Source organism: Ovis aries, chromosome X (assembly GCF_016772045.2).
Source record: "Ovis aries strain OAR_USU_Benz2616 breed Rambouillet chromosome X, ARS-UI_Ramb_v3.0, whole genome shotgun sequence".
NCBI lineage: Eukaryota > Metazoa > Chordata > Mammalia > Artiodactyla > Bovidae > Ovis > Ovis aries.
In genome coordinates this window covers 49,369,249-49,393,501 of record NC_056080.1, presented here as the reverse complement: position 1 = coordinate 49,393,501, position 24,253 = coordinate 49,369,249, and the positions used below count along the sequence as shown (strand labels likewise).

At 37.8% G+C, this 24,253-nt stretch overlaps 1 protein-coding gene across 3 annotated transcripts in view; it reads left to right on the top strand.

The window, feature by feature from the left end:
* The window catches only part of KLF8 (KLF transcription factor 8), a 304,726-nt gene that overhangs the window by 180,000 nt on the left and 100,473 nt on the right, over positions 1 to 24,253 (top strand). For 2 of the 3 annotated variants that reach the window (XM_027963669.2, XM_027963670.3), the window contains 3 exons: positions 18,987 to 19,551; positions 22,428 to 22,533; positions 23,158 to 23,294. In XM_027963669.2, coding sequence (XP_027819470.2) covers positions 18,987 to 19,551; positions 22,428 to 22,533; positions 23,158 to 23,294 — 808 coding nt within the window. Of the gene's footprint in view, positions 1 to 10,954; positions 15,967 to 18,986; positions 19,552 to 22,427; positions 22,534 to 23,157; positions 23,295 to 24,253 lie in introns of those variants that run through there. The other variant, XM_060407374.1, reaches the window with a different exon arrangement.

The window sequence follows — 24,253 nt, the reverse complement described above, 5'->3', positions numbered from 1 at the left end:
TGAAAATCCCTTAAATTGCCTATAAAATTGAGTATACAGTTTTGTGTAACCAGAACTGATCTGTTTCTTTAATTAAGTCACAAGATAAATTATCTGGTTGACATTTAGAAGTCATATTTTAGAAAAAAAAATTGCTTTTTACATTAAATGCTTTGTTTTTGGTGTACAGTTGAATTTGTTTGTTATATGGTGCATATGGATGAGACTTCCTTGTACTTGTACTTCCTTGTACTATTTTAATGACATTAAACTCAATGTTCCTGAGTTCCCAGGTGGAGCTAGTGGTAAAGAATCTGCCTGCCAAAGCAAGAGATGCAAGGGTTTGATCCTGGGTCCAGAAGATTCCCAGGAGTAGGAAATGGCAATCCGCTCCAGCATTGTTGGCTGGAAAATTCTATGGACAGAGGAGCTTGGTGGGCTACAGTTCCTGGGTTGCAAAGAGCCAGACACAACTGAGCACACACACACAAACCCAATATAGTGTCCTATTTGCCTTACTTGTAGCTGTTGCCATTTAGAAACTATTAGCAAATCAATAGTTGCTAATTGTTACAAAACATCTGCTGGCTGCTGGTGCTTTGTCATAGTAATTACTAACAGGAAGCTGAGTATAAGTGTTAGATAAAAATTATTAAACTCATAATAAAAATATTATACTCAATGAAATATTGTCAAGCAAACATAGCTCCCTCATTTTGAAATCTCAGTACACCTAAGCACAATTCCAAAAATATTTTTCCATGCATTAAGTATACTAAGGTTCCAGAATTTGAGGTCACTTTGAAGCTGATGCAATTCAGCTTTTACAGAAAATTCTGAATAGTAGATAATCTAAGCATTTTTTTTTTGTTCCTTTCTTGCCATTTCCAAGATATCTTGCTTTTAGTGAAGTTAGAGTATTTGTGGTACTTGATCACAGAATACTAACCACGTCCCAGGCCCAGAGCATGTGTTCTATAACTGCAATTCTGGCAGCATCCTAGTCAGCAGAAGCCTCCTAGTTTGCTTAATCATGATTTGTTTATGTAATGAGGTAGGATTGGCTGGTGGGTGTCTCGCTTAGTACACACAACTTGCTTTCAATTGAATTCATACATCACTGTGCCATATAATGAATGAACACTTGCTTGTCACATGCCCTTTGTTGAAAGTTTCTGATTATTCCCCAGAAGTAGGATTTCTTAGACAAAGTGTATGAACAGGTTCATATGGTATCATACATATCTTCCCCTTCCAACTTAATATAGTTAACATTCTCACATAACATTCTCTCTTAATATAGTTAATATTCTCACATAGTTGCATATATTCTCTCTCTTTCTCAGCCTCTCTGTGTTTCTCTCCCTCTCTCTCTTTTTCTCATTTCTTTCTTTGAAAGTAACATCAAGAAACTTCAAGCCTAAATAATTCAGCATGCATCATTTACAAATAATGACATTCTCCTATATGATTACATCCACACTAATACATTTGAGAGAATTAGCAATATTTATATAATATTATCTAATTGCATAATATATTTTTCAGTCATTCTCAGTGACGCCTTTTATTTCTGCCTTGAAATGTGCTTCAATCAGCCTGTTTAATTTACCAAATCTCACACTTTCTGTAGGGCCCAAATTCCATTTTCATCTCTTCCATGAAACTTTCACTGATAACCCCAACTCTCACTAATCTCTACTGTCCTGAGCTCCTGGAGTACCAATTTATCTGTATCAGTCACTCATGTGGCTCTATCACTTGTTTTCCAATTGTAAGGTGCTTCATGTAAGTATCTCTTATTTAGACAGTGATATTGTCTCCCAAACTTCAATTATTTATGTGCCACCTTCACAATTTCTGCCATATCCTTATCAATAATATTACTTACATACATTAAAAATTAGATCAGTTAAAAATAAATACTTATATTAGTTTTGTCCTAAACAATCTGGATAATTTTGGGTTTGATGTGGGGTGTTAATTTCGTAGGGTTTCCACAACAAATTACTGCAAATTGGGTAGCTTAAAACAACAGAAATTTACAGTTCTAGAGGCCATAGTTTCAAAATCAAGGTGTTGTAAGTCCTTGAACAGATAGAATCTGTTCCTTGTCTTTTCCACCTTCTGGCTGATGCAGATGTTCTTTGACTTGTGGCCTCAGCACTCCAATGTCCGTATGCTTCTTCATATTGATTTCTTCTCTGTGTTTCTGTGTGTGTCTTCTCTGTGTGCCTTTTATAAAAATATTTGTTATTGAATTTAAGGCCTACCCAAATAATCTAGGAGAATCTCCTAACCTGAGTATTAGGACATGAACATATCTTTTGAGGGAAACATCATTCAGCCCACTGGAATGCATTATGTATTTATTTTTCTAATATGTAATAAATACATAGTTATTTAAATAAAATAATTTTCTATCTGAAAACAATATCTGATACTTTGAGAAAGAAAAAAATGTTTCATTTTATTATCAAATACCTAATACACATATACATACACATGCACGTATACATATGTACATACCTACATGTATACATTTCTGACCTCATTTTGCCTGGATGTAGCTGCTACTTTGCTTGGTACTTTCTCCCAGTCCCTTATGATTACCTATTTTATTAGTTTGCATAAATTGATGAATTCCTTTTCTTATCGTGCTTCATTTTCTGGTGCTATTATGATGGTGGGAATTAAAATTTGAGATCCCTCTAAGTTTAGATTAGGTCTAACTTTCTAATAATATCCAACTCCATCCACCTCTCCTTTCTTTAATACCCAAATACCTGATGTCCTTATTGGAAAAGGTTTGGAGATTCAGAGGGTTAAAATGACTTTTTATTTAAGCAGTGAATGTGCACATATATGTGTATATGTGCATACATGTGTACCTTGGCATGAAAATGGTTAGTCTAAAACCAGAACAAAGCTAGAAGGGACTTGTGTACAAAAGCAGCTTTCTTCTTTCTGTTTGGGAGCAGCCTGAGTTTTATTTCATTACTGTGACAATACTCTTTTCTCTCCTTTCTACCTGCTGTGTTGCCTGGAGTATTTTGTTCTTTCAATTTCTTTCTAGCCATGCCTTCCCTCTTAGAAACTGTAACTCAGAGCTGTTTTAAGCAATTGATTTATCTGACCCTCCACTTCCCAAGACCTGTCTATCCTCATCAAATGCTCAAGAGCTTAAATATTTGTGAAATTGACCACCGTTTTTTGGGTTTCTTTCTAGAATTGAAGGTGCTAGGTGTCTTTATCCATCCTCTTTGGTGATACATCAATAAATAACTATTTTTTATTGACTTAAATTGGCTTAAAGTCTGATTACAATTCTAAACATTTGAGGGAAATGACTGAAAACTAAAACTGCTCTGAAAATTATCCCCAAGTGTCTGTACTTTTTTTCATACCTTACTTTCTTCATTGGGCTTCCCAAGTGGCTCAAATGGTAAAGAATCTGCCTGCCAATGCAGGAGATGCAGGTTTGATTCTTGGGTCAGGAAGATCCCCTGGAGTAGGAAATGGCAATCCACTCCAATATTCTTGTTGGGATAATCCCATGGATAGCAGAGCCTGGTAGTCTACAGTCCATGAGGTCGCAGAGTCAGACATGACTGAAATGACTCAGTATACACACACACAACCTTTTTCATGTATTCAGAAATATTAGAAAGCAGCAGCCTGAAGTTTTAAAGTAGTAAATGGGTAAAGTATTTTCTCTCTTTGAAAAGTGATATTGACTGGTGGTGGTGGTTTAGTCACTAAGTCATGTCCAACTCTTGAGACCCCATGGACTATAGCCCACCAGGCTCCTCCATCCATGGGATTTTCCAGGCAAGAATACTGGAAAGGATTGTCATTTCCTTCTCCAGGGGATGTTCTCAACCCAAGAATCGAACCCAGGTCTCCTGCATTACAGGCAGATTCTTTACTGACTGAGCTATGAGAGAAGCCCACTTCCCTCATATGATACTGACTACAAAATATTTTAAAGCTGGTCATCACATAATATTGAAGATTAAAAGAGGTGATTTAAAGGGAAAAATCTGAAAACACAGCTTTAGATCAATTCTCAGATGAGCTTTCAAAGCTGTGGTCATTGTATTCAGTGAAAAGTAGAATGGGGAGTCATCTTAGTGATAAGTCTTAAAAAGCTCTGAAAATCTGAGACTGGAAACAAATTCACTTCTTATGTTAAATCTTTCTCAGAACCTTTAAGTATAGTATGATGTGCATAAGGAGAAGATATGGCAGATAGTTGTGTTTATTTTTAAACCATATGATAACTGTATTCAAAATATGAAAGAATTCAGACTGCATATTGAAATTCTTATTAAAATTATTTTGACTATGTCAAAAGAATTCTCAGTGTACACAAAAAGCATTTGCTATTGTAATATGTAGATATGGAATGCTTATCCTATAAAGTTTTCAGGTCGTAAAGCAAGAAACAGGAAGGTAAACCTTGAGAGCTGCTTTCAAGCATAGTCTATTTTCTTAAGGAAGTATAATGAAGAATACAGCAGTCACAAGCCAGAGAATCATTGCTATGGGTTGGAGTCACTTAAGCATAACAGGTACACTTGAAAGGGATATGTATAGAAGGAAATATGTGATGACATTCTTTGAGGTAGTTACTATTAAAACAATTCAGATGGCAAATAAACACATGAAAGTATGCTCAGCATCATTCATTATTAGAGAAATGCAAATCAAAGCTACAATGAGGTTTCACCTTACACAGTCAGAAGGCCATCATCAAAAAATCTATAAACAATAAATGCTGGAGAGGGCCTGGAAAAAAGGGAACCGTCCTACACATTGGTGGGAATGTAAACTGATTCAGACATTATGGAGAACGGTATGAAGATTCCTTAAAAAAACTAGGAATAGAACTACCACATGACCCAACAATCCCACTACTTGGCATATACCCTGAGAAAACCAGAATTGAAAGAGACACATATACCCCAGTGTTCATAGCAGCACTGTTAATAATATCCAGGCCATGGAAGCAACCTAGATGTCCATCAACAGATGAATGGATAAAGAAGTTTTGGTACATATATGCAATGGAATATTACTCAACCATAAAAATGAATGGATTTGAGTCAGTTCTAATAAGCCTGTTATTCAGAGTGAAGTTAATCTGAAAAAGAAAACAAGTATTGTATATTAACACATACATATAGAATATAGAAGATTATATTGGTGAACCTATTTGCAGGGAAGGAATGGAGATGCAGATGTAGAGAATGGACTTGTGCACACAGTTGGGGAGGGAGAAAGTGGGATGAATGGAGAAAGTAACATGAATATATACTATCTTGTGTAAGATGAATAGCTAGTGAGAAGTGCTATGTAGCACAGGGAGCCCAGTCTGCCATTCTGTGATGACTTGGAGGGATGGCATGGGGGAAGAGGAGAGACACTCAGAAGGGAGGGGATGTATGTATAATCATTGCTGCTGATTCACATTGTTGTACGGCAGAAACCAAAATAACATTGTAAAAATTAAAAAAAAAAAAGAGAGAAAGCAGACAAATACCAATACAAAGCAAATTAGCCTTCCAACATTTCTTTTAAAGTCTTGTGGTGATGGCAAAAGAAGAATACATGAAGCCCTATTATGTAGTGTTTTTGTTAAGAATTGTTGGACCTCTGGGAAGACTTGGTTTACAGAAGGACAACTCATGAGGGTTTGCAAGCAGGACCTTGCAAAATCTTCTCTCATCAAGACAAGATTAGCCTATATGTTCTTCAAGATCTATGCTTTCATCAGTCACTTTCCATTTTGGATCTTCCTGAATAATGTGGTTGTCAATACAGTGAATAACGGTGGATTGAATACTAGCCAAGCATAAGGCCTTGAATTCATAGCATTATCCTGGGAAATACTCAAAGTCTAGGAGGTAGCCTTTATTTAGCAAAAGATAGTAGGTTGCCAAAGTAGTCTCCATTTTATATTTAACATTCAGAACTTCAGCTTTATTAGGCTTCAGGACCTAAAGCATAGAATCCAGAAAGTCCCTGAAAAGTTAACTTGATCTTCCCTTAATGTATATTGTTAGGCTGTTTATTTCTTTATCTATACCCACAATCTATATACTTCTAGAAAAATGATATTATACTTAACCTCTTCTTTTTTTGGCCATGCCCCATAGCTTGCTAAAACTCAACATTGAAAAACCTAAGATTATGGCATCTGGTCCCATCACTCCATGGCAAATAGTAAGGAAAAATGCAGAAAGGGTGATAGATGTTATTTTCTTGTGCTCGAAAATCGCTGTGAACAGTGACTGTAGCCAGGAAATTAAAAGTCAATTGCTCCTTGGAAGGAAAGCTATGACAAAGCTAGACATTGTATTATCATCACTTTGCCAATGAAGGTCCATATAGTCAAAGCTTTGGTTTTTCCAGTAGTCATGTACAGATGTGAGAGTCGAAGTATAAAGAAGGCTAAATGCCAAAGAATTGATGCTTTCAAATTGTGGTGCTGGGGAAGACTCTTGTGAATCCCTTGGACAGCAGGGAGACCAAACCGTCAATCCTAAAGGAAATCAATCCTGAATATACATTGACAGGACTGATGCTGAAGCTGAAGTTCCAATACTTTGGCCACGTGATACAAAGAGCCAACTCATTGGAAAAGACATTGATGTTGGGAAAGATTGAGGGCAGGAGGAGCAGGAGGCAACAGAGGATGAAATGGTTGAATGGCATCACTGACTTACAGGACATGACCTTGAGCAAATTCCAGAAGATAAGGACAGGGAAGCCTGGTGTGCTGCAGTCCATGGGATTGCAAAGAGGTGGACACAACTTAGCGACTGAACAACGAGACTTGCAGAGTCTTAATTTTCCAACTAGAAATTGAACCTGAGCTCTGATTGTGAAAGCGACAAGTCCTAAACGCTGTACCACCAGGGAATTTCCAGTCTAACCTCTTTGTATACTTTTTGCTGTAACTCTTTTTTCAATGTTATTGAATCTCTGTTATCCAAGAGATTCCTGCGATTCTGCCTTTTTAACCTAGGAAGGGAGCTAGTCAGGGTAAGGGACAAGTGGGACATATGGGAAAAATAGGAGCTTAAGTTGATTTGAGGGATTCAGAGGACAAGGAATTTTAAAGTTCAGCAGAGCCATTTTTGACAACTTCTCCATATCCTCCCCCTCCACCAACAGGATTCTACTGCTTACCTTACCTAGGTGAAGTGAATCCACTCATGAGGGATGGATTACATTAGCAGCATGTCAAACAGTGGGTCAAAGTACAGAATACATGTCTTAGAGGAGCAGATTGAAGCAATATGTGGACCACAAACAAAGCCTGAGTTGGGGTGAGGGTTTGTAAATCGAGAAATGAAAAATATCATAGTATAACAAGGAGACCATAGATGGCTGTCTGGTTAACTACTATAGGTAAAAATATGGCTGCTACTTGGTGCGTTTATTCATGCTCATCCTGTTCTGATACTATTTTAAAGGAAGTCAGAATAAGAGAACACTGCCTCTTGCCCCTCATCATTCTCTGAGTTTAGGCCCACATTATCTCTCATCTAAACTGTAAAATATCATAACCATAATATAATTATCAAGCATTTAAAAATTAACAATAATTCTTTAATATCTTGCAATATCCAGTCAATATTCAAATATATCCAATTGTATCATTAATGACTTACCAAAATTTTTCCTTATGCTCCCTTTTTGATCTCTTTGAATCCTATCTTATTCCTTCTTCAATCTACCTTTCATTAAGGAGGTAAATATCACAGAAATAGTTCTGCCCATGTCACTCCCCTCCTCAAAACAATTACCTGTTATTTCAGCTAGGCTTTCTTTGAACTGCACTTTCCCTTATAGTCCAAAAATAAAGAATAGTTCTATTTTATGTAAGGGATGCATTCTTGAACGTTTCTAATAGTTCAAAACTCCCATAACTCAAATATAATTCTGATAGAGAATGGAGTGTTGACTGGTTACTGGCTAAGTAGCACTACCCTCTCTAAAGCATTCTTTAGGGTCCAGGTGTTGCCTGGCAATGGCACTACACACTGCACAATATCTTTGAAATTTTTTTTAAAATATAGTTGATTTACAATATTATATATTTCAGGTGTAGAGCATAGTGATCCAGTGTTTTTACATATTATACTCCATTAGAAGTTATTATATGATAATAGCTATAATTTCCTGTACTGTACAATATATCCTTGTTGCTTAACTATTTTGTACATAGTAGCTTATGTCTCTTAATCCCTTACCCATAGTTTGTCTACTCAACTTTGGTAGCCCCTTTTTTTCTATATCTGTGAATCTCTTTCTGTTTGCATAAACATTTGTCTGTATTATTATTATTATTAGTTGGCTGTGCCACATGGCTTTCAGGACCTAGTTCCCCAATCAGGGGTTGAACTCCCAGTGAAACCACCAAGTCCTAACCATTGGACCATGAGGTATTTCCCTGTAATTTTTTTTTAAGATTCTTTATATGTGATATCATACAGTATCTTTCCTTTTTTAATTAATTTTAATTGGAGGATAAATATTTTACAATATTTTGTTGGTTTCTGCCATACATCAACATGAATCAACCATAGGTATACATATGTCCTCCCTCCCTCATGAACCTCCCTCCCATCTTCCAATACATCCCACCTCTCTAGGTTGTCTCAGAGCACTGGTCTTGAGCTTCCTGTATCATAAAAGCAAATTCCCACTGGCTATCTATTTTACATATGGTAATGCATATGTTTCCAGGCTTCTTTCTCAATTTGTCCCACCCTCTTCTTCCCCCACTGTGTCCACAAGTCCGATCTTTATGTCTGCATCTTCATTGCTCCAATGCAAATAGGTTCCTCAAAACCATCTTTCAAAATTCCATATATATGCATTAATATGCAATATTTTTTTTCTTTTTTCTAACTTGCTTCACTCTATATGGGAGAAGGAAATGGCAACCCACTCCAGTATTCTTGCCTAGAGAATCTCGTGGACAAAGGAACCTGGTGGGCTGCTGTCCATAAGGTCGCAAAGAGTTGGACACGACTGAAGTGACTTAGCATGCATGCATGCATTGGAGAAGGAAATGGCAACCCACTCCAGTATTCTTGCCTGGAGAATCCTAGGAACAGAGGAGTCTGGTGAGTTGCCGTCTATGGGGTTGCACAGAGTCGAACACGACTGAAACGACTTAGCAGCAGCAGCAGCGCTCACTCTATATAGTAGGCTCTAGGTTCATCCTCCTCCTTAGAACTGACTCAAATGTGTTCCTTTTTATGGCTGAGTAATGTTCCATTGTATATATGTACCACAACTTCTTTATCCATTTATCTGTTGATGGACATGTAGGTTGCTTCCATGTCCTGGCTATTGTAAATATGGCTACTATGAACATTGGGATACCTGTGTATTTTTCAGTTATGTTTTTCTCAGGGTATATGCCCAGTAGTGAGGTTTCTGGGTCATACGGTAGTTTTATTCCTAGGTTTTCAAGGAAACTTCGTAATGTTCTCCATAGTGGCGGTATCAATTTATTTTCCCACAAACAGGGCAAGAGGGTATGCTTTTCTTCACACCTTTTCCATCATCTATTGTTTATAGATTTTTTTTTGATGATGGCCATTCTGGCATGTGTGAGGTGATACCTTATTTTACTTTTGATTTGCCTTTCTCTTATAAAGAGTGATGTTGGGCATCGTTTCATGTGTATCTTAGCTATCTGTATGTCTTCCTTGGAGAAATGTCTGTTTTAGTTTTAGGGGGTTTTTTTGCCCACTTTTTGATTGGGTTGCTTGTTTTTTTGGTATTGAGCTGCATGGGCTGCTTGTATATATTGGAGATTAATCCTTTATCAGTTGTTTCATTTGATATTATTTTCTCCCATCCTGAGAGTTGTCTTTCCCCCTTGTTTATAATTTCCTTTGCTGTGCAAAAGCTTTTAATTTTAATTAAGTCCCATTTGCTTCTTTTGTTTTTATTTCCATTACTCTAGGAAGTTGGTCATAGAGAATCTTGCTGTGATTTATGTCAGAGAGCATTCTGCCTATGTTTTCTTCTAAGAGTTTTATAGTTTCTGGTTTTATGTTTAGGTCTTCAATGAATTTTGAGGTTATTTTTGTGTATGGTGTTAGAAAGTGTTCTACTTTCATTCTTTTGCACATAGTTGACCAGTTTTCCCAGCACCACTTGTTGAAGGAACTGTCTTTTCTTCATTATATATTTTTGCTTCCTTTGTCATAGATAAGGTGTCATAGGTGCATGGATTTCTCTCTGAGCTTTCTATTTTATTCCATTAATCTATATTTCTCTTTTTGAACCAGACCATACTATCTTGATGACTGTAGCTTTGCAGTATAGTCTGAAGTCACGAAGGTTGATTCCTCCAATTCCATGCTTCTTTCTGCAGATTGCTTTGGCTATTCAGGGTCTTTTGCATTTCCATACAAATTGTGAAATTACTTGTTCTAGTTCTATGAAAAATACTGTTGGTAGTTTGATAAGGATTGTGTTGAATCTGCAGATTGCTTTGGGTAGTATAATAATTTTCACTCTACTGATTCTTCCAATCCAAGAACATTGTATATCTCTGTTTGTATCATCTTTGATTTCTTTCATCAGTGTCTTATAGTTTTCTCCATACAGGTCTTCGGGTAAATTTATTCCTAAGCATTTTATTATTTTCATTGCAGTGGTGAATGGAATTGCTTTTTAAATTTATCTTCCTGATTTTTTATTGTCAGTGTATAGGAATGCAAGGGATTTCTTTGCAGTAATTTTATATCCTGTGACTTTACTATGTTCATTGTCTAGCTCTAGTAATTTTTTGGTGGCCTTTTTAGGATTTTTTATGTTGAGAATCATATCATCTGCAAACAGTGAGAGTTTTACTTCTTCTTTTCCAATATGGATTCCTTTTATTTTTCTTCTCTGATTGCTGTAGCTAGGACTTCCAAAACTATGTTGAATTATAGTGGTGAGAGTAGGCACCCTTGTCTTGTTCCTGATTTTAGAGGAAATGTTTTTAGTTTTTCATGGTTGAGGACAATGTTTTGCTGTGGGTTTGAGGTATATGGCTTTTATCATGTTGAGGTGTATTCCTTCTATGCCTACTTTCTGGAGAGTATTTTTTTTTTTATCATAAGTGCATATTGAGTGTTGTTGAAAGTTTCTCTACATCTGTTTAAATGATCGAATGGTTTTTATCTTTCAATTTGTTAATATGGTGTATCACATTGTTTGATTTTCATATAGTGAAGAATCCTTGCATCTCTGGGATAAAGTCTACTTGATCATGATGTATGATCTTTTTTATGTTTTGTTAGATTCTGTTTGCTTGAATTTTGTTGATTTTTGCATCTGTTTTCATTAGTGATATGACCTGTTATTTTCTTTTTTAATATAAGTTTATTTATTTTAATTGGAGGCTAATTATTTTGCAATATTGTATTGGTTTTGCCATACATCAACATGAATCCACCATGGGTGTACACATGTTCCCCATCCTAAACCCCCCTCCCACCTCCCTCCCCATCCCATCCCTCTGGGTCATCCCAGTGCACCAGCCCCGGGCCTCCTGTATCATGCATCGAACCTGGACTGGCGATTTGTTTCACATATGATATTATACATGTTTCAGTGCCATTCTCCCAAATCATCCCACCCTCGCTCTCTCCCACAGAGTCCAAAAGACTTTTTGTGGCATCTTTGTCTGGTTTTGGTATCAGGGTGATGATTGCCTCATAGAGTGAGTTTGGGAGTTTTCCTCCACTGCAATTCTGGAAGAGTTTGAGTAGGATAGATGTTAGCTCTTCTCTAAATTTTTGGTAGAATCCACCTGTGAGTTTTGTTTGTTGAAAGATTTTTTATTACAGTTTGAATTTCTGTGCTTGTGATTGGTCTGTTCATATTTTCTGTTTCTTCCTGGTTCAGTTTTGGAAGGTAAACTTTTATAAGAATTGTTCATTTCTTCCAAGTTGTCAATTTTATTGACATATATTTGCTCATAGTAGTCTCTTATGGTCCCTTGTAGTTCTGTGTTGTCTGTTGTAACTTCTCCTTTTTCATTTCTAATTTTATTGATTTGAGTCTTATCCCTTTTTTTCTTGATGAGTCTGGATAATAGTTTGTCCCTTTGTTTATCTTCTCAAAGAAACAACTTTTAGCTTATTGATCTTTGTTATAGTCTTCTTCAAGCCTTTTTCATTTATTTCTGCTCTGATGTTTATGATTTCTTTTGTTCTACTAAATTTGGGATTTTTTTTTTGGTCTTTATTCTAGTTGCTTTAGGTGTAAAGTTATGTTTATTTGATGTCTCTTGTTTCATCAGGTAGGCTTGCATTGCTATGAACTTTCTCTTAGCACTGCATTTACTGAATCTCATAGGTTTCAGATTGTTGTGTTTTCATTGTCATTTGTTTCTAGGCATGTTTTTATTTTCTTTTTGATATCTTCAGTGATGTGTTGGTTATTCAGAAGCATGTTGTTTAGTTTCCATGTCTTTGTGTTTTTTATTTTTTTTCCTATAGTTAATATCTAATCTTGCAGCATTGTGATCAGAAAGGACGCTTAAAGTGATTTCAATTTAAAAAAAAATCACTAAGGCTTAATTTGTGACCCAGTATATGATCTATCCTAGAGAATGTTCCATGTGCACTTGAAGAAACGGTGAAATCTAATGGTTTTGGATGAAATGCTCTGTAGATATCAATTAGGTCCAACTGGTCTAATGTATCATTAAAGATTGTATTCCTTATTAATTATCTGTCTGGATGATCTGTCCATTGGTGTGTGGGGTACTAAAGTCCACCACTATCATTGTGTTACTGTCGATTTCCCCTTTAATAGTTGTTATCATTTGCCTTATGTATTGAGGTGTTCCTATCTTGGGTGCATATATATTCATAATTATATTATTGTTTTATCTTCTTGTTTGATTGATCATTATGTGATGTCCTTCATTGTCTCTTGTAGCAGCCTTTATTTTAAAATATATTTTATCTGATTATTGCTACTCACATTTTTCTTTTTAAATTTCTCTTTGCAGGGAATAACATTTTCCTGTTGCTCACTTTCAGTCTGTATGTGTCCCTAGTTCTGAGGTCAGTCTCTTGTAGACAGTATGTATAGAGGTCTTGTTTCTGTATCCATTCAGTCAATCTGGGTCTTTTGGTTAGAGCATTTAGTTCATTTACATTTAAGGTAATTATTGATATATATGATCTCATTGAAAGTGAAGTAAAAGTCACTCAGTCGTGTCCAACTCTTTGCGACCCCATGTGCTGTACAGTCCATGGAATTCTCCAGACCAGAGTGCTGGAGTGGGTAGCCTTTCCCTTCTCTAGGGGATCTTCCCAACCCAGGGATCAAACTCAGTTCTCCCGCACTGCATGTGGATTCTTTACTAGCTGAACCACAAGGGAAGCCCAAGAATACTGGAGTGGGTAGCTTATTCCTTCTCCAGCATAGCTTCCTGGCCCAGGAATCAAATCAGGGTCTCCTGCATTGCAGGAGGATTCTTTACAAAGTGATCTATCAGGGAAGCCAATATGATCTCATTACCATTTACTTTATTGTTTTGGGTTTGTTTTCATGGGCCTTTACTTTCTCTTTTGTTTCCTATCTAGAGACATTTGTTGAGCATTTGTTGCAATGCTGATTTGGTGGTGCTGAATTCTCTTAACTTTTACATGTCTGTAATGCTTTTGATTTCTCCTTCAAATCTGGATGATATCCTTGATTCATAGAGTAATTTTGGTTGTGGATTTTTTTTTAATTTTCATCACTTTAAGTTTATCCTGCCACTCCCTTCTCTCCTGCAGAGTTTCTGTTGAAAGATCAGCTGTTAGCCTTATAGGGATCCCTTTGTGTGTTATTTGTTTCTTTTCCCTGCTGCTTTTAATATTTGTTCTTTGTGTTTAATTTTTGTTAGTTTGGTTAATATGTGTCTTGGTGTATTTCTCCTGGGTTTATCCTGTATGGGACTCTCTTGGGTTACTGGACTTGGGTGGCTATTTCCTCTACCATGTTAGGGATGCTTTTGACTATAATCTCCTCAAATATTTTCTCACACCCTTTCTTTTTGTCTATGTCTTCTGAGACCCCTATAATCCAAAGGTTGGTGCACTTAATGTTGTCCCAACAGTCTCTGAGACTGTATCTATTTCTTTTTATTATGTTTTCTTTATTATGCTCTGTTTCAGTTATTTCCACCCTTGTATCTTCCAGCTCACTTATCTGTTCTGCCTCAGTTTTTCTGCTATTGGCTCCCTCTAGTGTATTTTTAATCTCAGTTACTGTGTTATTCGGGCTTCCTGGGTGGCACTAATGGTAAAGAACCCGCTTGCCAATGCAAGAGAGGTAAGATACATGGGTTTGATCCCTGAGTCAGGAAGATCCCCTGGAGGAGGGCATGACAACCAACTGCAATACTTTTGCCTGGAGAATCCCATGAACAGATGGGGCCTGGCAGGCTACAGTCAATAGGGTCACAAAAATTTCAGACATGACTGAAGTGACCTAGTATGCAAGCATGGGTTGTGTTGTTCATTGCTGATTCTCTATTCTTTAATTCTTCTAGGTCCTTGTTAAACATTTCTTTTTATCTTGTCAATCTATGCCTCCAGTATGTTTATCTGTGCCTCCATTTTATTTCTAACATTTCACATCATCTTTACTGTCATTACTCTGAATTATTTTCCAGGTAAACTGCCTATTTCCTCTTCATTTGTTTGGTAATGTGGCTTTTTACCATGTTTATTCATCTGCTGCATGTTTCTCTGTCTTTCATGTTTTTCAGTTTACTGTGTTGGGGGTCTCCTTTCTGCAGGGTAGAAAGTCTTACTTCCTCTTAATGGGGTCTGCCCCCTTTGAGTTGGATTGGACTAGTGCCTTGTGAAAGTTCCCTGGTTGGAGGGACTTGTACTGTATTCTGGTGGATGTAGCTGGATCTTGCCTCTCTGAAGGGCAGTGTTATGTCCAGCAGTGTGTTTTGCTGTGTCTATTGGCTTGTTATGACTTTGGGTAGCTTTTCTGCTAATAAGCAGGTTTGTGTTTCTGTTTTGCTAAAATTTGATGTGAGGCATCTGGTACTGGAACTTGTTGGCTTTTGAGTGGGACTTGATCTTAGCATTGAGACAGGCTTTGGGGAGAGCTCTCACCCATTAATGTTTCATGGGATCAAGATTTCCTGGTGGTCTAAAGTTCTGGACTTGGTTATCCCATCTCACTGGTTCAGGGCTGACTGCTTACTTTAGCACCAAGACATTACAGGCCACACAGTATAGAAGACAAAACCCCAAGTCTGATGTGCAAAGCAACACTCAACATCCAAAAACACCCAAAGAAACTAAATACATACAAGGAGAAGTGAATGAGGAAAAAGAGGGAAAAAAAGGATAAAAATGATCAAAAATGAAGAGAGCAATCAAACCAATAAACAAACATCTAAATGAAAATGAATACTAAAAACTAGACTTGCAAATATACAAAATAAAAAGCATGGAAAAACTGCAAAATAACTTGAGTACTGTAAAAACAGAAAAAAAATAATGTGAATTTATTTAAAAAATAAGATGCTTTGAAAAAGAAAATATTAGATTGTAAAAATAAAAATCAAATGAATAATAAAGAAAAAACATTAGAACAATTAGAAAGAGAGAAAAAAGAGAAAAACATATAGAGAATGGTAGTAAGAAAAATGTCCTTATGATCCCTCTGTTTTCTTCTCTACACAGTGTGCGCCAGTCAATTTGCCTACTGAGAAAATCCTCCCGATATTTCTAGAAATGTCTCTGCACCTGTGGTGGTCAGTGTGGGGTCAACTCAGACTCAGATCTTGCCCTATTCAAGCTTTCACTTGTTCCCAAAATCCACAGTTGCCCCCCGGGGCCTACAAGCATGTGTGCTAAGTTGCTTTAGTCGTATCCAACTCTTTGTGACCCTGTGGACTGTAGCCCTCCAGGCTCCTGTGTCGATGGGATTCTCCAGGTAAGAATACTGGAGTGGGTTACCATGCCCTCCTTCAGGGGATCTTCCAACCCAGGGATTAAATCTGTGGCTCCTGCGTTGCAGACAGATTCTTTACTGCTGAGCATGGGGGAAGCCCCTAAAGGCCACAGTATCAGGCTAATTGGGAGATTTAATCTGCTGTACCTGTGGCTGCCAGAGCAATTTCCCCTTCTCTCCTTTGCCCGAGTGGCCCCTGGTACTTTGCCTTTGTTTTAGGCCAACCTCTGCTTGTAGGCTGCCCTCTGGTGTCTGTTCTCTGCCCAGACACAAGGGGTGAAAGTGGAAGCTCATTAGGGCTTACTTCCTCAGTTGGGCTGGGGAGAGGAAGGGGTACAGCAGACAAAGTGTGGGCAGTGCCTGCTGTGGCCAAGACCTGCAGGACATCACCACAGTCTAAGGCAGATCATGTACTTCCCCAGAGGAGTTTGCCTTGCATTGTGGGTCCCTCAGCAGAGCCAAGCAGCTCGGGCCCTAGGAAGATGTGGGCAGTGACCCATGCCTGCTCATAGCTGGAGTCAAGACCGTAGTGGCCTCTGTCTTCCACCTTTGGCACTTGTGCCAGCTCTTCTACCTTTGGATTCTCAGACCTCAGCCAGCTCATCCCCCAAATGAATTCACAAATGCAGGGTCCTGTCACAAATGTAGGAGTTAGAATATTCTTACAGCAATGACCTCTTGCCTCTCTGTGAGGCCCAGGCTTTTCCCTCGACTCCCTCAGCTGTGTCACACTAGCCGCCTCTGAGTATCTTCATGGCAGTCAACCCCCATCCTCTCCCTGCCGTCCAATCCCAGAAGCCTGAGCCTCAGCACCTAGCCCTCACTCTCTGCAGGTGTGGGTGTGTGAGCAGCTTCTTGGCTGGGAAATGCTGTTCAGCAATGATCTCCGTGGTGAATTTTTTTCCATTTTGCCTTCTGAGCACCTGTTGCTATGTTCCTCTCTGAGGTTGTAAAATTCCCCCTGATCCTACCCATAAAGTTGTTTCCAGGTGTGCAGAAACTTTTGCTCCTTCATGACTCCCTCCCAAAGGCACAGATCCCCATCCCGAAATCCTTTGTCTCTTTTTTTTACCTTTTGCCCTACTTCATTCCTTGGAGATTGGCTTGCCTTTTAAGTCTGGGTTCTTCTGCCAGCTTTCAGCAGGTGTTCTGTAGGAGTTGTTCCACATGCAGATGAAATTTTGAGGTATTTGGGGGAGGTGAAGGCAATCTTCCCATCTTATTTCTCCACCATCTTGAAAGTCTCCCTCATATAGTATCCTTTTGCACTTGTTTCACTCTAGGACCCTCCAAGTTGCTGCAAATGACAGAATTTCATTTTTTATGACTGAATACTCTTCCATTGTGTGTGTGTGTGTGTACTACATCTTCTTTATCTATTTGTCTATTGGTGGACACTTGGGTTACTTCCATATTTTTGCTACTATAAATAGTGCTGCTGTGAACATTGGGGTGCAAATATCTCTTCAAGTCAGTGTTTTCTTTTTATTGCTTTTTCTAGATATATACCCAGGAGTGGAACTGCTAGATCATATGATAGCTCTATTGTTAATTTTTTGAGGAATCTCCATACTGTTTTCCATAGTAGCTGTACCAATTTATGTTCCCATCAACAGTGTAAAAGTTTTCCCTTTTATTCACATCCTCTCCAACATTTTTTATTTGTAGACTTTTTAATGTTATCCATTCTGACAGATGTGATGTGATAACTTGTTTATATTTGCATTTCTCTAATAATTAAAAATGTTGAACATCTTTTCATGTGACTATTGGCCATCTGTATGTCTTCTTTGAAAAATGTCTCTTCAAGTCTTCTACATATTTTTAAACTGAGCATATCTTTGACCTTTGAATTCATGGAACTCTTAGAAAAATTGTAATTAGTTTGAGGTTTAATGTTATTTTATTTATTTTATTTTATTACTTATAAAGCAATGGAGCTTCCCACATGGCACTAGTGGTAAAGAACCCACCTGCAAATGCAGGAGACATGAAAGTCGTGGATTCGATCACTGAGTCAGGAAGATCCCTTGGAGGAGGGCATGGCAACCCATTCCAAATTCTTGTCTGGAGAATCCCCATGGAGAGAGGAGCCTAGTGGGCTACAGCCCATAGGGTCTGAAAGATTTTGACGCAACTAAAGTGAGTTAGCACACAGCCATGCATAAAGTGATCATTTAATTAGTTTTTTTTTTTTAAGCCATGCCACATGGCATGCAGGATCTCAGTTCCCTGACCAGGGATTGAACCCATGCACCCTACATTGGAAGCATGAAGTCATAACCACTGGACTGCCAGGGAAGTCCCTTAATTATTTTCAGATTTAATAGTTGCACAGTAAGATTCTGTATATGATACAATTGACCATACTGCATCATTATTCCCTAAGCATATCATCTGTTGTTATATCTCTGTAGACGTAAATCTCTTTCTTACCATTTCTCTGCCAACAGAACTTCTATTAATTCGCTAAGACCCATCTAAAATATCACTTCCTCTTTGAAACCTTCCCTAATCTTCTAGACAGAATGAATCATTCCCTTTTCTTTTTCTAAAATGCCTTGCTTAAATGTGGGCTGCATCACTTATTATGGTATGACTTTTAAGTTATTCATATTATTCTATCATTATAGTTGGTATGTTAGTATGTACTTCATGGCTATTCCATATTCATTTGTCCCCTCACTGGGCTTAAAACAGTACTTATTATCGTAGATACTCAGATGTGTTGATTCTAATTAATCTTGCAGAATTACTGTAAAGATTAAACGAAATAATATAACTGCCTTAAACAGTGCCTGGTGCTGGTACTCAATAAAGTTTCCCTCCTCTTTCCTCTTCTTTTACTTTTTCCTCTTTTTTCTTTTGCTTCATTTTTCTCGATTCCCTGTATATTCTGCCCATAACAAAATAATAGAGATTTCTTTCTTTCATTGCTTACATGTCTCTTCCTCAGGGTACTAAGACTTTGTACCTCTCATTTGTTTATGTATTTATTTTAGGTCACTGGCCCTGTTCAAATTAGAGATTCCCTTAAGAGAGCAGACAGAGGTAATATGACATCTCCACCACTCCTGGATGCCAACTCCATGAAGAACCCAGCATTGTTAAATGACATCAAGATTGAGCCCCCAGAAGAACTTCTGGCTAATGATTTCAACCTGCCCCAGGTGGAACCAGTTGACCTCTCCTTTCACAAGCCAAAGGCTCCTCTCCAGCCTGCCAGTATGCTGCAATCTCCAATACGTTCTCCCAAGCCACAGCCTGCTTCCCAGACTCTTGTAGTGTCCACTTCAACATCAGACACAGGCAGTTCAGCAAGCATCCGTACTGTTCTGACTCCAAGCTCTATCCTGGCCTCATCTCAGGGCACTGGTGGCCATCAGATCTTACATGTGATTCACACCATCCCCTCAGTCAATCTGCCAAATAAGATGGGTAGCCTGAAGGCCATCCCAGTGGTGGTGCAGTCGCTGCCCATGGTGTATACTACTTTGCCTGCAGATGGGAACCCTGCAGCCATTACAGTCCCACTCATTGGAGGAGATGGCAAAAATGTTGGCTCAGGTGAGCATCAATGTGCCCCTTTGCTGAGACTTACCTACCTCCATCTATTCCCTTTTTGAATATTGTAGCTCCTATTTATTTTGCAATTATTCTTGTATACAGCTTTAAGAGCAATTTTTCATAAATACTGTTTTCATCATGTTTCTTTGATGCTTAAAAATGTACAATGACTCTTTTTAGCCCATGTTTCTCAAACTGTAGTATGCATATCTTTGAGTGAAATACTATATATCTTACTAGAACCTCTATATTATTTGATAGTAATTTAAAATATTTTATTAAAAAGAAAAATATAATATTTGAATAATATTTTAAGATAAGACAGGAATTTCAAAAACACTTTTAAGCTTACTAAGACGGCCACCCTTAGGCAGAGGATATGTTTAGTCTCTTACGCCATTGGGAATGTTTTGGTAGAAAAGTTGAGCAAGTTTCTCGCCTTACATACATACCCAGCCTTACCTCCTTGCCTCTCCCAACACTTTAGCTTTTCTCTTCCTTCCAGGTAAAATATTCTTCTTTGAAATTTTACCATCTCTCCTGTGTTCCACCTCATTTTGCATCTATTATCTTTCCTATTATTTTTTACATGCCTGTATCACAAGTATATGGGCATTCTTCCCAACTAAATTGTAAATTGCTGGAGGGCAAGACTATCTTATGTGACTTTGTGCATCTCCAGAAAGCACAGTGGTAGATAGAAGTTATAACAAATCATCTAATGAACAAACTTGAAATTTTGTCCAGGAGAGAGTTCATATGCTATAATGTTACCTTTTACCTAATTTTTAAAATAAGTTTAGAATTCAGAAAGATATGTTTATCTCCCTTTCACCACTATCCGCCAGCCACCCAGTTCCCTTCCTAGAGGAATATCAAATTTGTAATGGGACATGATGGAAGAAAATTATATAGCCTTTTGAAGTGATTCAAGATATTTAGCTTCACCACATCTATAGAATTACAATCAGTTTTGGATGTTCAGCTTTAAGAATGATTTTGAGAAATTGGATTATAGTCAGAGGAGAAAGATTAAGATGGTGAGAGGACTCAAACTCATGTCAGAGAGGAGCTGATAAATGTTTAGCATGAATTAATAAGACCAAAGGAGAGATATGTGGGTAAAAATGACTAGGAACCAGATTTCAGCTCAATGTAAAAAAAAAAAAAAAAAAAAAAAAAAACTTTCTCAGAGTTTTCTACCTTTGAGATTCAATACCCTATTATCACTCCATCACTAAATGTATGTACTGAAGCACATACCAAGCATCAAATTGCTGGGACTTTTTCATGTTCTTTTGAATAAAAATGCTATTATCGACTAGTGGTTCGGAGAAGGCGATGGCACCCCGCTCCAGTACTCTTGCCTGGAAAATCCCATGGACAGAGGAGCCTGGTGGGCTGCAGTCCATGGGGTCGCAGAGTCGGACACGACTGAGCGACTTCACTTTCACTTTTCACTTTCATGCATTGGAGGAGGAAATGGCAACCCACTCCAGTGTTCTTGTCTGGAGAATCCCAGGGACGGGGGAGCCTGGTGGGCTGCTGTCTCTGGGGTCGCACAGAGTCGGACACGACTGAAGCAACTTAGCAGCAACAGCAGCAGCATCGACTAGTGGTTGATTGTGGCAATGATAAGTGTTCATAACAATCTTGTTTCTGATATCTCTTAAGGGGGTTAATTAATGGGGAAAATATGATTATCAATTCTCATGTAGAGAGAGAGCCAAATAAAAATGGTAAAATAAAATTTTTTGTGTGAGAATATGATGATATCAAGCCAGTTTGGATGGTTTTGATGAGTTTGGAATTGCCCCATAATAACCATCAGAACCATTTTAAAAAGAATGAATTTTAAAAGTGTTGCAGTTTCAAGCAAAGACCATTAGCACTGCGGTCTCCAAAATGCTATGCTTACACTTTGATTGGGGCATAAAGGGGTGTTGCATAAAATATTTGGAGCATAAGAAGAAAGCATCAAAATTTTTATTTGTATTTTCTTATCCTTTACATGTTATTTTATTTATTTTCTACAATCTACACAAAAGTTTAGGATGTAGGTACATTTAGATCATAAACACACATACACATGCAGAGACACAGACACAGGTGCAAGCTTAAAACGTTTTAGTGAATTATATACAATGTATGGAGATGACTGTGCTAACCAAGTACTCCCCACCCTCAACTATGTTGCCATCCATAAGTTTCTTCTGTATAGAAATTTTGAACATTTCACTAGATCTGAAAGATGGCTGATCACCTGATTGAGTTTTGGTAGGGATCAGAAACACCAGTGTTTGACAATAAATACTTGAGGGCTTCTGCCAACATAGGTGAAAGGGAAGGGTGGTAATATGTATCAAGCACCTACTCAACACCCATTATGTGTCTCATCTCAATGACTCATTTTCATTTAGGAACACAAAAGCCAAAGGAGATGTTCTCACCTCTGACATGAACCTAGACATTGATCTGAGGACAGCTAGAGAACTATTTAGAGTTTGATTAAACAAACACACATTGAACCTCACTTTTCAGGAGACCCTGTCTTGGGAGCTGGAGATAGAGTTGAATCATACTCAGACCATATCCTAGAGAAACCCACCATCTCACTGTCTTAGAGAAGCTCATTCTAGTGAAAATGCTCCAGAAAGCTCCTTTCTACACTCCCCTCAAAGGAATTTCTGTATCCTGCTATGCTAAAATTTTAAATGTTTTTCTCTTCCTTTCATACAAATATACTTCTTTCATCTTTGCTTTTATTTATTTCTCTATCTTACTGCTACTTCTAATATTGGCCAAACTGGGAATCCTGAAAATGATTAGAGACTCATATATTTGTAGCCCACAATGCTCTTTTTATTTGCTTTTAGTGAAAGTTGAGCCCACCTCTATATCTCCACTGGAGATCCCAAGTGACAATGAAGAGAATGCAATTGAGAGTGGATCCTTACAGGGTATTCAAGGACTACAGCAAGAGTAAGTACTTTTATCTCTACTTCAGGTTGTTCTCTGTATATATGTGTGTGTCTGTGATAGAAGTGGAACAAATTCTTAGACACAGTAGTAAGAATTTGAGGACAAAAAAATATAGATAAACTGCCTTGTCAGTGAAGGTATGAGCTTGTATGCACGCATGTGCATGGACATGGATGTTATGTCACAGTAATGTTCTAATTGTAGATCATTGATTTTTACCCTTGAAAAATCTACAAATTTCCTATCGAGTACAATTGCATTCTGTTTCTTTCTGTAAGTTTAAAGGAACCTTATCATTGGCTAGCATTTTAGCAACCATGTCGGATGAAAAACACATTTCTTTAAACCTAGGAATGAGGCTTATTAGAATGAAATGCTCACAGCTTGGGAACAGAAACCACCCAAAGAAATATCACCACCTCCTGGGACCTACATTTACTCAGCATAATGGCCTAGTTGAGGGAATTGCTTGAACTATTTCAATTATTCCTTCTGGGAGGCAGGACTGATATTAAATTTGCATAAATTAAATGCATGTAAGAGGGGATCCCATTATACGTAAGTTCATTTATTAGCCTCCACTTTAAAATCATTATTTGGCCCTATCTCTCTTTCTTTGCTCAGACCAGCAGCAATGACACAAATGCAAGAAGAGTCCCTTGACTTGAAGAGAAGACGGATTCACCAATGTGACTTTGCAGGATGCAGCAAAGTGTACACCAAAAGCTCTCACCTGAAAGCCCACCGCAGAATCCATACAGGTCTGCCCACCTCTACCCTAACTACCCCCTGCCACATGCACACCAAATCTCTGAGAGAAAGGAAGAGAAGAAAGTCCTGAAGCAAAGTTTGATCTATTTATATTTGTGGGCACAGGTTCCATTCATGGCTTTTACCCCTATGTCTTGTTTCTACTCTACAGTAGCTGTCATGAAACCAGCCTAAGAAAACATAAACCTGGTGTCTTCTGAATAGTTAAGATCCCCATTGAGCCCTTGTAGGTCTTTCTAATCGGGAAGTCTTAACATTTATGCAAAGATAAAGGCAGATAAGATTCCCTCCCTTGTGACCATCCCCACAAGTTTTACTGAGTAGTGAAAAGCACAGTGAAATTAAAGCAGGCTTTTTGAGCTCAGTACCATCCACCAACCTATAACATACCTTTGTTCTCATTGGAAAAAAGGTGCAGAATAAGTAAAGCAGACCTTGGGGGCTGAGAGTTGAGGCTAAGGGAGTGAGCAAATGGTCCCATTTGAAGAACTATCACTCAACTCTAAATAAGTATTACCAAATCTCCCAAATTAAAAATTTAAGATTTTTTATGTGAAACATCCTAGATTTCAATTTTGTCTTCTAATTAAATGAATTTTATAATACCATACATTCAAAGAAACCTGCCTGTGGGCCAGAAGTAGCTTTTCAGTTATCAGTTTGTATCCTCTTCTTGAAAACTCCTCATCCCTAATCATCTCCAGCTCAGAAGTGAGACTTGGACACTCTGGACAAGGAAGGGACTCTCTTTTCTTGTAAATATATACTGTATTACAGTTTGTATAGGAGAGCCTAGCCTTAGTTGATGTGCCCTAAGGCTATTAATAGGTGACTAATTGTCCCAATATTTCTATAACACTCTTATTTGTTGATGTTTTATTTGCTTCTCCTCTACCTCAGATGAAGGCTGATTCTATTGAATATGTATATTATGTGTAAGTATTTGAAT